The sequence below is a fragment of the Streptopelia decaocto genome (assembly GCF_964273445.1).
Source record: "Streptopelia decaocto genome assembly, chromosome: 12".
Lineage (NCBI taxonomy): Eukaryota > Metazoa > Chordata > Aves > Columbiformes > Columbidae > Streptopelia > Streptopelia decaocto.
The window spans coordinates 10,081,181-10,095,623 of record NC_138667.1 but is presented as its reverse complement, the minus strand read 5'-3'; the positions used below and the strand labels follow the sequence as shown (position 1 = coordinate 10,095,623).

At 41.4% G+C, this 14,443-nt stretch overlaps 1 protein-coding gene across 4 annotated transcripts; it reads right to left on the bottom strand.

The window, feature by feature from the left end:
• Positions 1-254: 254 nt before the first annotated feature.
• Positions 255-14,399, bottom strand: SAR1B (secretion associated Ras related GTPase 1B). 4 transcript variants are annotated; one of them, XM_082063879.1, is made up of 7 exons: positions 14,187-14,399; positions 9,623-9,696; positions 6,027-6,146; positions 5,196-5,261; positions 4,602-4,705; positions 4,314-4,445; positions 255-3,193 (listed from the first exon to the last, which is right to left on the bottom strand). In XM_082063879.1, exons 2-7 carry the CDS (start codon positions 9,678-9,680, stop codon positions 3,077-3,079), a joined length of 597 nt encoding a protein of 198 aa, XP_081920005.1. In that variant the 5' UTR covers positions 9,681-9,696; positions 14,187-14,399; the 3' UTR covers positions 255-3,076. The 4 variants fall into 4 exon arrangements, with proteins under 4 accessions (XP_081920005.1, XP_081920007.1, XP_081920008.1 ...); XM_082063881.1 differs by lacking the exon at positions 14,187-14,399 and adding an exon at positions 12,586-12,739; XM_082063882.1 differs by lacking the exon at positions 14,187-14,399 and adding an exon at positions 12,406-12,542.
• Positions 14,400-14,443: the final 44 nt, after the last annotated feature.

Here is a 14,443-nt window from a genome sequence, read left to right as displayed (position 1 = left end):
CCAATGCCAATAACTGTTGTTGAAAAACTTATAAAACCAAGACTGAAATCTAATAATGCCTCTCACAAAATATATACTAAACCCAAAGCTTAATTAAATCCAAGCAAAACAGATCTTATTTGACTTATAAATGCAGTATATCTGGTCACTGCAGTGAAATACAGGCCGTTTTGTCCATAGTTACTAGTATCTTAGAAATCTGCATTCATTTATCTTAAAGAACTGTTGTGATATAAAAACAAGATTTGAGACACTTCATAAATAACATCTTTATTAATGAGTTTTCTTTTTCACATTCTTTAAAGTGATGTTGAATTGAAACTGCATAGTCAAGAGTGAAGAAAAAAAAGAAATATCATAGAAGTCGGACCCAAATGTGAACTTCGCTTCTAAGTAGGACTGGTCACAATCATGGGAATAAGCAACCCCCAGAAATAAGTGACTGGGGAGATGTGGAGAGGGTGAGGATGAAAACCACCAGAAAAACTCTCATCAGTATGTGTTTCTATTAATAAAGTCTTCACACAAAGACACACAACACCCATTCACGTCCATGGGTACCACAGAACACAAACTACAGGAGATACTTCCTCTACTGAATGGAGCAAAACAGAGCAAGATTATTTGTGTATTTAACCGTCTTGATCAGCTGTTTCCACAACAGGAACCTTTACAATACCCAGGTGGATAAACACAAGGTCCAGATTTCTTCATGCCCTTATTACAACCACATTTAAATTAGTGCCCTACAGCCAGAAACAGGAAATCTGAGTATTTCCATAATACTAAGAACTACCCTGAACACACACATAAAGCAGTATCACCTCCTTTTTTAATTCTTAATGCTGCCACCCCTTTCCTGACTGCTGGTGTTATTCACAGTTGGATGGTCAGGAGGGGAGCTCTCGGTGCCCGGGTCACGGCTCAGCCCGTGGAAATGTTCTGCACCAGAACATCTCCAGCTTCATTTCCACATGCTCGGGCACCACGGTCCCAGTCTCACACATCAACACCACAATGTGACTCCACTAGTAGTATTTTTAATATTTACACCATCTACTGAGCTAACTGCTGTTCTCTGCATTCTAACCATCACCAGAAAAATCTAGAGAGAAGAGGCATGTCCACAAATGTAATAGGTGTAGGCAGCAAAGACTCAAATATTGTCCACACGCTGGTGCAAGGCCATTTTTTACCTCTAGTTTTGATTTATGGAGAGACACCACTCTACAGCTGAGCACTAGTTTAAATGTAGAATTCTCCTATGTTGGTCATTTGGAAAAGCTATCCGATACCGCCCCTCTGAACTTCACCCATAAATTAGGCTTAACACTTTGCATGTGACTGTGCAGTGAAACTTCAGTTACAATTTATATTAGCTAGGTTCCAAATTATCCATCTTATTCAGGTGCACAATCTAGGACTGCAGGGAACTGACCATCAATATTCAATCATGCAAGTTCAGATCTGGGCAATTAATACATCTCATTTATTTGCTATGAGCCTACAGGCTTTAAATCTGAGATTCAAGCCCAGCAGGCCAAGAGCGAAAGTTATTTATGAAATCAACACAGTCAGAAATACATTTACTGCCATGGATCTTGGAAACATAAGGCCTAAAAAGTATTTTGGAGATGACTTATAGCAGTGAGTAAGAGAGATTCAGCAAAAACCTCTGTAGTAGTTCATATTCTTACAAGGGGGAAACAAACTACACAGCAAAACTCAAACCCAGCAGAGTGAAATGGTGACTCCAGGGCTGAAACCCTCCCTGTGCTCCACAGATCGGAACAGAACACCCTCAGCACAGGGAGGGACCAACCACAGCTCTTCAAAAACAACCCTCGGGGAACTGATGCACCCAAAGGGGGAAAAAACCCACAACAGTCAGAAGTCTGGAAACGAGGGCTGTGGATAACCAAATCTTACCCCTAAATCATGCACTTGGGCAGCCAGCAGCCGCTACACCAACTAGGTTCCAGGGTGAAACCCACAGAAAATAATCCATCTTGTCCCAGTTCAAACCAGCAAAACCAAAATGGGCCTATTGGGTGTGGGCTGATAAATTTTCACAAGAAACAATGGCAACTTTTTTCCTGGCAATTTCATTGTCAAGTCTTCTGGTAGAGCCTAAATCTAATTAAATTAGGAACAGGCTATCTAGTGCAGTGGTATTCTTAATTTCTTCAGAAAAAACCTTGTGTTTCTTGTGTTGCTTCAGGGGTTTAATTCATGAGCCCAGTAGAGTAAGACCACTTTTGACATTGGTTCAAGATTTACATTGACACAGCCGATTTACATTATTTGTACATTTTAAAGGCGGTGGTTATAAGGGCATCGGATTAGATTTTTCTTTCACTAATGCAAAATCCTACAATAAATGCAATTTGGTAGTCTGAAAAAAAAGCAACACACCTTACTCTTTAACATACAAACTACTTTGTGGCCTTCTGCGTTTCAGGAAAATACCCCACATATTCAGATGATCAGGCAGCCTCGCTAGTTAAGACACATTAAAATGAAACATTTTCCATTAAAGTTGCCAAAAACTGGATTTAAATTTATTGCATGACGTTGCATAAGAAAGTATATTATTGAAAACTGTAAGGCATCATGCAATTATTCATCAGCTAATTATTTATTATTCCTTGAAAGATGGTTATATACTCTAAAGTTATAAAACCAGTTTCAAAAAAGTACATAAAAAATTTAACATAAGCATTAAATATTTTTCACATGTTCGTAGTTCTTAGCTGTTAAAAAGTGCATTCAAACAGACTGTACTGGAAAGTTGCTCTGACTAAAAATGGTGCCAGAGACTTGTTAAATTAAAAGCTGCAAAAGAATGTTGCATGGGATTAGAAAGCTCACAGGTTGTGGTAAACTTACACACTTGCTTGAAATAATTTTTCAATCCTCACACTTACAATTTAGCATATGTGATATAATTAGCTAAAAATGTATATTTTTATAACTAAACAGTCAGATGAATTCAAGTTACGTACACTGAGTGATCAAATAAGGAGCAGACTTCATATTGAGACAGGGGACAGAATGTACTGATGGGATTTTGGCATTAATTGATGTACTGTGCCATCCAACGGAAGCCTTCGCCGTAGCCTTGTCTCTTCAGCACGCTGCACATGAACACTTCTAGCGGCCTCGCGTTCAGCTCTTTCAGTGGTATACTGCCCTGTGGAGAGACAAGTGCTCCAAGTGAATGTGTTGTCATAAGAGACAGTTTGTGTCTATGGAATGCCATTATTAACTTGTGTCAGATACTGGAATGCTATAAAATAAATTAATCTAAAACCTGTACATGTTACTAAGACCAGGGTCACTTGAGATACATACTGAGCATGTTTTTGTGTGAATCTACATTTGGAGAGGGTGAAGTACCTGAAACCAGAGTGCAAGAGCAAGCACATGCACAGAGAATTTGAGAGCTTACACTTAATTTTCAGTCACAGTTCCCTGCTCTGTTTCTAATGACTTTCCAATCTGATAAAAAAAGCATTTGCTACCAATTGCAGGACTAACCATAGCAAGAGTGCAAGTTGCATGCTCGCCAAATTCAGCACAGTGTAATAAAGCTGTTGCTCAACTGGAGATTCACAACAGTATTCATATTCATACTTCACAGACTGTGTACAGTGTTGCAAAAACCATGGCAAGAATTAAAAAAATAACAATAAAAGTCAATAGTAACTGCTTACAGCCCATTACACCCACTCTAAAACTAACCTGTGCAATTCTCTGCCACATGGAAAACAAGAAGGTAAAGATTTGTCCCATAAACTCTGACTGGCACTGAACTTTAAGGGAAGCATCTAAGAAAAAACACTCTTAGAGAAAAAGAGTACAAACTCAGACTTCTGCAACAGTGGAAATCTATTTCTAAGCTTCAGGTAAACATGTTAAGTAACAAATTGTACTAAATCTGCACTTCAAAGGAGAAAAGTCACTTACTGGAAGACTTCATCCATTTTTCTCTTATAGGCCTCACTAGAACTACAGCCACTGAAAATTTGTTCATCCTTTTAAAGTACTGCATAAAAAAGTTGAAGTACTAAAAATTACCCTAAATGCAATTAGGTTTCTTTGAAAATATGTGGCAGTAAATATGACATTAAAAAGTTGTAACAGAGATGCATCTAACACACACACACAAACTCCATAATTCATCTATATGCAGTTATTATGTACTAAGTACATTTTAAATCATTCCTCTTGTGTAGCTGGAGTGAACTGGAGTCACCACACAAATAAGGCAAACTCCCCAACAAAACAAAACAAATAAAATGGAGCATTACCTTTCCTGTTGTCTGGCCATACAGACCAAACATCTCTCGTAACCTCTCTTCACTAATGGCTTCAGGTCTGTCAATCTTGTTACCAAGAATTAGGATAGGCACATTAGCAATAGTTTCATCTGTCATTAGTGACTACAAAGGAAAGGAGAAGAGATTAATTTAGACTATAGAAGGTCAAATCCCTACTATTCATGTCCAGGTAGCAGCAGAGGTCTGCTGGATACTGGGAATTTGAGCTTATTTCTTAGAAGTGAAAGTTAACACTTTCAAAAACTTATTTAAACTTACATCAAGTTCTTCTTTTGATTCAAGCAATCTTTCTTGATCTGCACAGTCCACCAGGAACACAATGCCATTGATTGCAGGCAGGTAGTTTTTCCACACTCTGCGAGCTACAAAGAAGTGAATTAAAAGCAAAACAAAATTATCCCAAAATTCAGAGCGACACACAGCAGTAATTAAGAAGCAACAGCGTTTTTGGAAATCTTAGCTTATGTTGCCAGTCTTCAGGATGCACTTTTGTGTTTTACAAAGCTTGAAATAATGGAGCAGATGTATCATCCCCTTCACTCTGTCTATTCCACATGAACACTGACGTACCGAAACTTTATGTTTCCCCAAGAATTATGTCAACTAAGGTAAGTTTGAAGCAGAAAGCTTCAGAATTATCTTCAAAATACAGATATCCATCAAAAATTTCTGCTCTACTTCAACTCTTGGCAAACTTTTGGGGATTTGTGATAAATGGTGGAAATGGACAACAGAGCAGTGAATGTTTTTATACTGTCAGAGCGTAGAAGTCAATCTCTGCAGCACAGTTGTATTTCTGATCCAAAACAACTCTAACTGCACTCAGCGCAGTGCATCACCACATTCTCTTACCTTGAGCGTGCCCACCCAGATCAAACGTAGTGAAAGTCATGCCAGCAATTGTCAGCTCTTCTGAAGCTGGAAATACACAGAATTATGTTCTCTGTGAAATTATGCAGCATGTTGGAACAGTCTAACCTTCTAGCATGTAGATTTTACTTTACCTCTTGGGAATTTTGTTTCTGAATAACAAAATACTGAAATCAGAGCAATGCATTTTTTTCTCATTTTTGTTTAACAACGCTATTAACCATTAAAACACATATGAAATATCTATAAAGCTAAGAATAGCAGAGAATATTCATACATTAATTGACCGTACACATGATACAAACAACGGTTGGCTCTGGCATCTGGTTTGCCACGAAGATGGCATTTCATGTACAATACTGTTTGATGTTTCTCCTCTTCACATACTTTCCTGATTTGTTGCCTCCTTACAGGATGTCACCAATCCACATTTAAAACCTATGTTGAACTTTTTCTCCTGCAAGGCTACCAGGATAACGATTACACAGCAACCTCTGAGCCCAAAAAATTAAAACAGTATATATAACTGCTAGTTTTCCGGCTACACAGAGAAGCTACTCCCAAAAACTGCAAGCCCTAATGTCCGGAGCTCCTCAGCTTCATCACTCTGCTTGTTTTTATCCCATTTTAAATAAACCACACTGAACTATGCTACGCTATTATTTAGTATTACTTGAACTATCTACAGATTACAATCCCAGAAATTTGTTTCTCCCCAGTTACACTGTTTGACTTATCACGTGTCATCAGATCCTGCTTTTCCTGCAACATTTTAAATACTTTCTAGCTATGGAACCAGTAATTCTAACTTACTGGGGTGTAACGTGGGGACGTGTTGTCCCAGTCTGTCATCTTTGAGCATGTGCAGCAGCGTAGTTTTTCCAGCATTGTCCAGTCCAAGAAATACTAGTTTTCCAGATTTCTTGTACAGTCCTAGAACAAAGAAGGATCTAGTGAATAATCAGTTAAATCAGTGGGAGTTCATTTCTAGCACTAGATATGATTTTACTCCCAGGAACAAAGTACAGTCATGTACGAAATACATGCCAGCCAAACTCCACCACGCACTTTATCAATGCCCTTTATCCACGTTCTGCTTGTACAAACTGCATTCACACTTGCTCATGTACTCACTGCACTACGTGTACCATGTGCAGCTTACGGGATGTTCAGTGGGGGAGAGACACGCAACCGGTGTAAAAGCATCACTCCCATAAATGTGTTTATGTTATCTTAGGAAAACTACAACAAAACAGGACTAAACTTTGCCAGTGTGTCTTCCTCTGCCCCAGCAATAGGCCAGTTTTGCTCACAGGTGGCAGAGAGTTGGGTGAGCAGGTACAGTGCTGACAAGCTCTAAAATACAGACCATCCTGGACCCGAACAGAGGGTGTTTTGTGCAGCTGCCTCCAATTCAGACAAAAAACTTGTTCAAGGCAAGAAGGAAGTTCAGACCTCAATGGGTATATTATGGAGAAATTAGTCTCAATGGTAATAGTCATAATTAGTGTATGTACAAATTATTTTACATTGGTTCATCTATTGTTTTGACAAAAAGTAACATTCACCGGTACCCCCAACTAAAATGTATGGATATATCCTGAATGGCATTGTCACGGCAATTCTGATACACTTGCTGTCATGCAATAATGCCTTCCTAACAGGAATAAGGAATGTTATTTTCGCTGATTGTCATCTTTATAAAAATGCCTTTTTTCCTCTCCTTGTAACCCCAGAAAATGCAACAGTTGCTGTGAAGGAGAGGAAGATGTGTAAGACAGGAACACCATGTTGTCTGAAGTTTGAGGTTATCAAGGGGTGATTCTCTTAAACTTGCCAACACTGCATGCTATGCCAGGATTATTTTTCACTGCTTCAAAGTGATGGGCATTCAAAGTAAAACATTTCTAAGAAAAACTGCATTTAGAAAAATCACATTCTGTACTGAAAAACTACCGATGTAAGAGACTTCTGGATTTGCCTGTTTTTAAAATGGAGAAAATCTTCCCTTATTGCCTCCTAAAGAGCTGTGTCTGGACACTACACACTGCACATCTCCTTAGGAACCACCACTGACCCTGCAGCCTCCACAAGTGCTGAAGAGGACAGAACACTTACAACAGAGGGTGGGAAAAGAAATATACATGTATACGCTGAAATTACATTTTCTTAAAAGCAAAACTGGGCTATGTCACTAGCAGAATTCTCTCTTCTTCCTGCAAAAGAACTGCAAAATACAGCCAAATATTGTAATGTGCGAGTTTTTAAGTCACCAGGATCTTCTGCTCTATAATGTCACAGTGTTATGGTTCTTTGCAATATGCTGAAGAAAAGTTTATTTTACCGCCACGGTGATGATCCAGAAACATTTTGTGAAGAACACAATCAGCTTTTACTATTAAAGCTCCACTGTCCCATCGCTGCAGTCCCTACCCAAAACTGCGCCTTCTCCTGCAAGCACGACCAACGCTCCCCACCTGCAAACTGCACAGCGCCGTCCTGCGCCGCGCTCAAGCGGCCGGTGGCCACCCAAAGGACACACGGACAGCTGCCCTGGCTCTCCCTGCACAAGCCACTAACATCCATTTCCAGAGCCCTCATTATTTTCTTCATATCTAATGTGCTATCCTCATATGCATTTTATTTGGTGGGATTTTAGGTGATGTTGTTGCACAGGTGGATGCTCAGACGGCCCCGACGCCGCAGTGTTACAGGGACACACGTGTCTCTGCCCGGCCGACCTTTACACTGCTGCTGTTTGCTCCCCTCAGCCTTTGAGCTGATCTCTGGGATCGCATTCCGGCATGACGTGGTTTCGAACTTGCGGGAATATTCTTTCATATTCCTCAGCTTATTTCATTAATTATCTTTATTACTATGGGTACAGTAGAGTGTCTTCACAGTTCTTTCAAATACAACAACTCTTACTTCCCAAACTCACCTTCTCACATGCCCAATTATGAATTAACTATTAATACTTTCTCCTCCACTGTATAGTTTAAAGTTTACAGAGCAAGAAGGAGTGGACAAACATTTTCATACATTAACTTATGCCACAGTAGAAACTCCAGTTGACACTTACCTTATGAGTTAAGCAAAACCCTACTAAACCACAGTAAAACCATATTTTTTGCCACTCTCAGCCTGGACATCCAGGAGCTTTTGCTCATAAATCAAGGGTTGCTGCTTTCACTGAAACAGTTCATGCTGCCCAAGTGTCTTTCATAGAAACACAAGACAAACAAGCAGCAAAACTTCAGCTATTAGCTATGCTAAGACCACAGTTTATATATATAAAGATTCTTCGTGCATTCTAAAAGTATATGTGTGCAAAGCTGTACTTCATAAAGTGATCTTATCAGCCTGCTGACAGGAGAGCACAGGGAGCTGTGGGGAGTTTCCCAAATGTTATAATCAATCTTCAACTGTAAATGAGAATGAAAAGAGAAAATGTTCCTTCTAGAATAAGAAGGACATATTGAAATTAATTCTCCTTCCTACTCCAAGCTCGAGTATCTTTTACCAGATGAATGTGTGCATGGGAATGGCAAAGCAGGATGGCATGCAGCAATCGCTGCTTGGCTAAGTAAGAGGAGATAAGAAAGATTAGTCAACTTAGTTAAAATTTCACTGGCTAATATTTTGATAGTAGGCCAAGGGTATAACATTCAGCAAAAAAGTTTAAACTTTCAGCTGATAAAAGGCAGGTGGCACAGTTTGCCACAATTCATTAATCTCAAATGCTCTTTATCTGCTTCAATAAAATCATTGGAACTTGTAAATTGTGCCTTTTACCTGTGTCATCTGCAACTTCTGTTCCTCTTTTTAGTATCTAACATTCTTTTTCTTCCTGTTGTGTTCCTCCCCCTGTTTTCCACAAGCTAATATTTCACCTTGGATCGATATGAATTGTAAACTCCCTTGGCCTTTCCTAAGGCTCTTCAGCGGATGCCAATGAAGTTTCACACCAATTTCGGTGACATCAGTCACAAAATAACGTACTGCTAAACATTAACAAGGGCTTCAATACCTGGCACTGATGTTTTATAGACATTCCCTCATATTTGGATTCTCAAGTGATATCCCCACATGCAAAAGAACTGAACTAAATAACTGAGTTCAGTTCTTTACCATAGAGAAAAATCAGGAGAAACTCCATAAAAGTAAACTGAATTACATCAGCTTAAATGTAGTATGATTAGAAAATTCAAACCTATTATGCTCATGAAAGAAAACTAACTTTTTCAGGAAGTTAAAGGATTAACATGGGAATAAGTGCTGAGCATGCACTGAAAATATTCAGTATTGATATTATTTAATCAGCAGCTATGTTTGAGGATGACAGAGGTGAACAGACACTTTATGCAAGAATAGCAGAAAGGAAAAATCCCCCCAAAATAAAAACTTACCTAAAAACTGTAATACGCTACTGAAACCACTGTAAATCCAATCAAATATGAAGGACATATCTGAATCTTATAGTCTGAAATAAACAGAAAATATAATGTAGTTAAGATCTGTCAGAACAGCATATTAAACATTGCAAGATATTTCTAGGAAACAAAAGTAATTCAAAGTCCTGGGTGAAAAGCAAAAAAATTTAGCTTCAATGAACTGTATCATTGATCAATTAAGTGACCCCGAAACACATTAAAAAAATCAGTGGAAATGGAAAACAGAATCCAGACCTTGTGATTCAACAGCAGAGACCTTCTCCTCCCCTGAGAAAATGCTACATGGATGAAGTCTTTGCAAGAAGTGAAAATAATTTTATCTTAAGTACTGTTTGATGGAGGTGTATGATGTTCCACTGAAGATTTCAAGTGGGATCGTCATGTAGACTTTTCAATTGGAAAAAGCAGCATTTTTGAGAGGGCAATAGAGGGATGTCAGTGCAGAGTCAGTGCTCCAGCCACCCTTGGGAGCTTCTGGGGTTTGAAGCAGAGGCGATAAGAGATGAACAAGTTCTGTGAAGTTGAATCCAGAGGACTTCAGTACCAAATAAATGCCTATTCTTGGCATATAACCCGTCTGTTTGGCTTGTAATGAGAAACAACTACTAATTCCGCAAAGCACCGGAACTGCCATTCAAAGACCACGACCTCCTGTACTGTCCTGCGCAGGCTGCCACAATTTAAACCTTAAATGCAAACATTATTTTTGTAAACAGGCTCTAGAACACCATGTTTCCCACCAAATTCCTTCAGCTTAGATTCAAGCCCAGCAGGATGAGCTGAGCACAGCAAGGATGACTATAACCAACACTCTGGTTGTGCCGTGCGACCAGCAGCTGGGACACCCCTTGCCACCAGGATGAAGCTCTGCTACTCCACGAGTACCCCTTCTTTGTGGTGTGGTTAAAAAAAAAATAAGGCTGTTACACTCATCCCAGAGAAAGAAGCAACTGGCCAAGACGGACTGCACAGACTGATGAATTTGGTTGTCCTGGCTCCAGATAAAAAGCACATCTCGAGCACCTGGGTAGCACAGAGGAGGAACCGCTGTTCTGCCAAAGCGATGCTTTGGGGCACAAGAATAGACCCATCACTACGCTCACTGCGCAACCGCGAGCAATTAACTTCTTAGTTTTCATCTTAATTTCCTCATTATCTAAAGTGAGGATAATCACACTGAATGCAGCAGTTGGACACAGTGAATTAGTACCTAGCGTGAAAATATTTCGAAAGACTAAATGGCAACACCCTTAGAAGCCTTTAGCCAGCTAATTTGTACTGGAGCACATAACCCTGTCTGACCACCCTCGAGAAACGGGGCTGTACTGGTGAGTGCAGGGACACCCATGGCACCAGAGGCTGAACAGCCGCTCCTGTTGATGCTGCGGCGCTGCCTTGCGGGTCACACGATGATTTTAGGGCAGCTCAGACCCCAGAGCACAGCACTCAAATCACAGGTCAGAATCAACCAAAATCCAGGCATCCATTGGAGCAATTACATGCGTGGCAACAGAGTTCCTTCACTACACAACAACAGGTATATCACAGAAATATAACATGGGAAGAAGAGTAAACAGCATTTTAATTATGTTTACTCACACTAGAACAAAATCTGTTCAGATGACAGAGCACTGGGAGTCTTGGTTTCTCGACGACTAACCCTGAAAACGTCACCCACATCCTACATGACTCCAAACAACTGATCAACTCCAACAGGCACAAATTTTAAGAATACAAATCAAATACACTTGTCGACGCATAAACACCCAGTTACACAACGTCACAACTGAAACTGTCCCTTGCATAGCTAAAAAGCAAAGGTCAAGAATAAGCAAACATGGCAGAACATACACGTCAGCAGATTTATTTATTGCTTGAGCAAAATACCAATTGAGAAAAGCCTCTATGGAGCTTAGAAAAACGATCGACTCAAATAACCTGCAAATCAGGGCAAACTACATGATGTAAGAGAAGCGCTCAGATTACTGAGGTGAGAATAACTTCACTCATTTAGTTGTATTAACCTTTTCCATCTATTAAACCTATGAAAAAAAAGAAAAAAATCTTTATGCATTACAGAAAAGACTTTAAGAAGCAAGATACAAATGATTAAAGTGAGAACAGGATTACTCTATAAACACAGCTGAAGTGGTATTAATATAGGTTAAATTTCCATTGCCACCAGAAAAGTGGTTTTGGAATCAGAGCTATCCAAATACATCCATAACATTCTCTGTATCAGCTGGCAGCACTTAAAGGAAAATACTTTTAAAAATGGGGAAAAAAACAGACAGCTAATTGTAAAAGCACACAGGTAGTGTTTGAATATAGATATATAAAATCTACTCTTATCATACAGGAAAAGTAACCACATAAGTCACAGAACTGTCAAATCACAGCATTAAAAAGCCATAGTGGCTCTGCACTGTTATCAAGAGCTGTGACGCTGCAGGGACGTCCAGCCCAGGGAGCTACATTGAACCATGGGGATGCCGAGGCCGTTCAACACGCGCAGACACAAACCCTCAGCCCCCATTAAAAATACTGTAAAAGCAGAACAATGAAAAGTCTGGCAATGACTGTCCACAAGCAAGACAAAAATACTATTTTAAGTTTACTTAAGGGTTCCCTGAAAAATAACCAGTTGCAAGCAGACATGAGCTATTAATGAAAAATTGTGCTGGACTCAAGACAATCTTTTTGATGCCAACTATTTTTTGCAGATATCATCAACTTACTTGTGCCTCCTTATTGAAAATATGAAAGTTAGTTTTCTAGCATCAGATCAACAACAGATAGCTTTCACAAAATGTCTCCAACAACTCTGGCTACCATTACTTTAACAGCAAAGTATCATTCGTTAACTCCCACAGAGCCCCGTAAGCCACCCCACAGCCCAAGGAGATGGGTTTGCTTACTGGAAAGCACTTCTGACCGTGGGGATGTGGAATTCCTCCCAGTGGCTTCGGTAACACTTTGAGCCAGCCTCCTGTATGGAACGTCACCGATGGCAACGACTAGCAAGCAAACTCACACTAATTTATTTCATATAGTAAAATCCAGGGAATTTTTCCCAACTCTGGATCTCCATTTTTCTAGCTAAAAATCCATCGTTTCACTTCTGAGCCAGTTAGTGCTCACTTCCAAAGCCTGTGAAACTTTAGTTAAGAGAGAATATCAGGCTTTTAAAGAAAGCTCAAAATTCCATTTACGGAATAACTATGAAACAGAAACCAGTGACACCCAAGCAGAACAGCTCTTGCAGTAACTGGTAAGACACCGTGCTCCAGCTGGGTGGGTACTGTGAGCAACAGCTACAGAGGAACCTCTGCCCAGCCAACCTGCACCAGCCTTGCGCCCGGGCCACAGCTTAGGCTGAGAACACGACTTGCCAACAAGAGCTTAATGCCTACTGTTAAGTGTGTATTTGCAGCTTTTCAAGTAGGATCTAAACATGGTCACTTAAGAATTATAATTTCACATACGATCATTTCAACATTGTAAAAATGCTACCATGGACAATTAAAATCAAAATCTCTAAGAAACTCTGTGGATAAACTGGTACCTGCCTTCTACAGTCCAGTTTATTCTATGATATGAAAATGTGCTTTGGTATAGTATTTTAAAAGTTAAGGAAAAGGTAAGTTTAGAAAGATGGTAATGGCATAGGTTTGCTTTGAGTATTATCAGTTTTTTGATAGCAAGTCATCTTTGAGATTTCAGAAAGAATAATCACCATACCAGTCCATGACTAACGAGGCTGAAAAACCAGGAAGACAACGTATTGCATAGTAGATGACTTAAATTTAGTTCTATTACACCTTTTACTCTGAGATGCCCTGTTTGAATTCAACATGGAAGTTCAGCACACCTGAAGCGACAAAGCAAACCATTCATGTGGTTCCTCAGGACACCTGATGCAGCAGTGCAGCCGCAGCCCAGCTCACAAAACGCAGTTTTCAGAGCACAATATCAAAGTGGGGCCTGTTGGTGCAATTTTCCTACTTACAAAGAAACAAAACAGCTGCACTGGAGCACAAGTATAAAATTATTCCTAACCTTGGAAGTCACGATTTCTTAAGAAATAAGAATCCTGACAGATGAGTACAAAGGAGCAGACAGCTACACAGCACCTGCAGGCTGTGGGTCACAGTGACAAAGCGCTCTCGGGCCACAGACCCACCGAGGGACGAGCCCGGGCTACAGCAGCGCTGCCGGACCCCGGGAGGCTCCGGTCCCGGGCGGGGGCACACGGGCCGCTGCCCCCGGGCCCGCCGAACCAGCAGAGCTCTCCCCGGGGCGAGCGAGCAGAGGGAGCGGGAGGGGAGCGGAGCTCCCAAGACCCGCACAGGCCGCGGCCTCCCCGGGAGCGCAGGGACCCCCGTTCGGGCCCAGCCACAGGGGGAGGCGGCGGCGGCCCGGCGCCCTGCGTGACTCGCCCAGGCCCTCCGCCGGCCACCGAGGGCGAGGCCGCTGCCCTCGGCAGGCAGCGCCCCTCACCGCCCCGCCACGCACTCACCCACTGCCGCCGAGCCTGAGGTGCGGGCGCTCAGCTCCACCGGTACCGACGCGCAATCCCGCGGCTGCACCCCGCTCCGCCCCCGCGCGGCTCCTTCCGGGCCTGGCGGCCGCGTCGCGTCGCGTCGCACCGCCCGTGTCTGGCCCCGGCTCCGCGCTGAGCTCGGCCCGCGGGGCTTCCCCCAGCACCGCCCCTCCCCCGCGGGCCCACCCGCAGCCCGGCGGTCCCTGCCCCCTTAAGGACCAGGCTCCGCCCAC

Excerpts from the sequence above, each read along its gene's own strand:
- SAR1B (XM_082063879.1), bottom strand. The coding sequence starts at position 9,680 with ATGTCCTTCATATTTGATTGGATTTACAGTGGTTTCAGTAGCGTATTA. Across the intron at positions 6,147-9,622 it reads TAGCGTATTACAGTTTTTAG|GACTGTACAAGAAATCTGGA; the intron begins GTAAGTTTTTAT and ends TCTTTGTTCTAG. Across the intron at positions 4,706-5,195 it reads TCTGGGTGGGCACGCTCAAG|CTCGCAGAGTGTGGAAAAAC; the intron begins GTAAGAGAATGT and ends ACTTCTTTGTAG.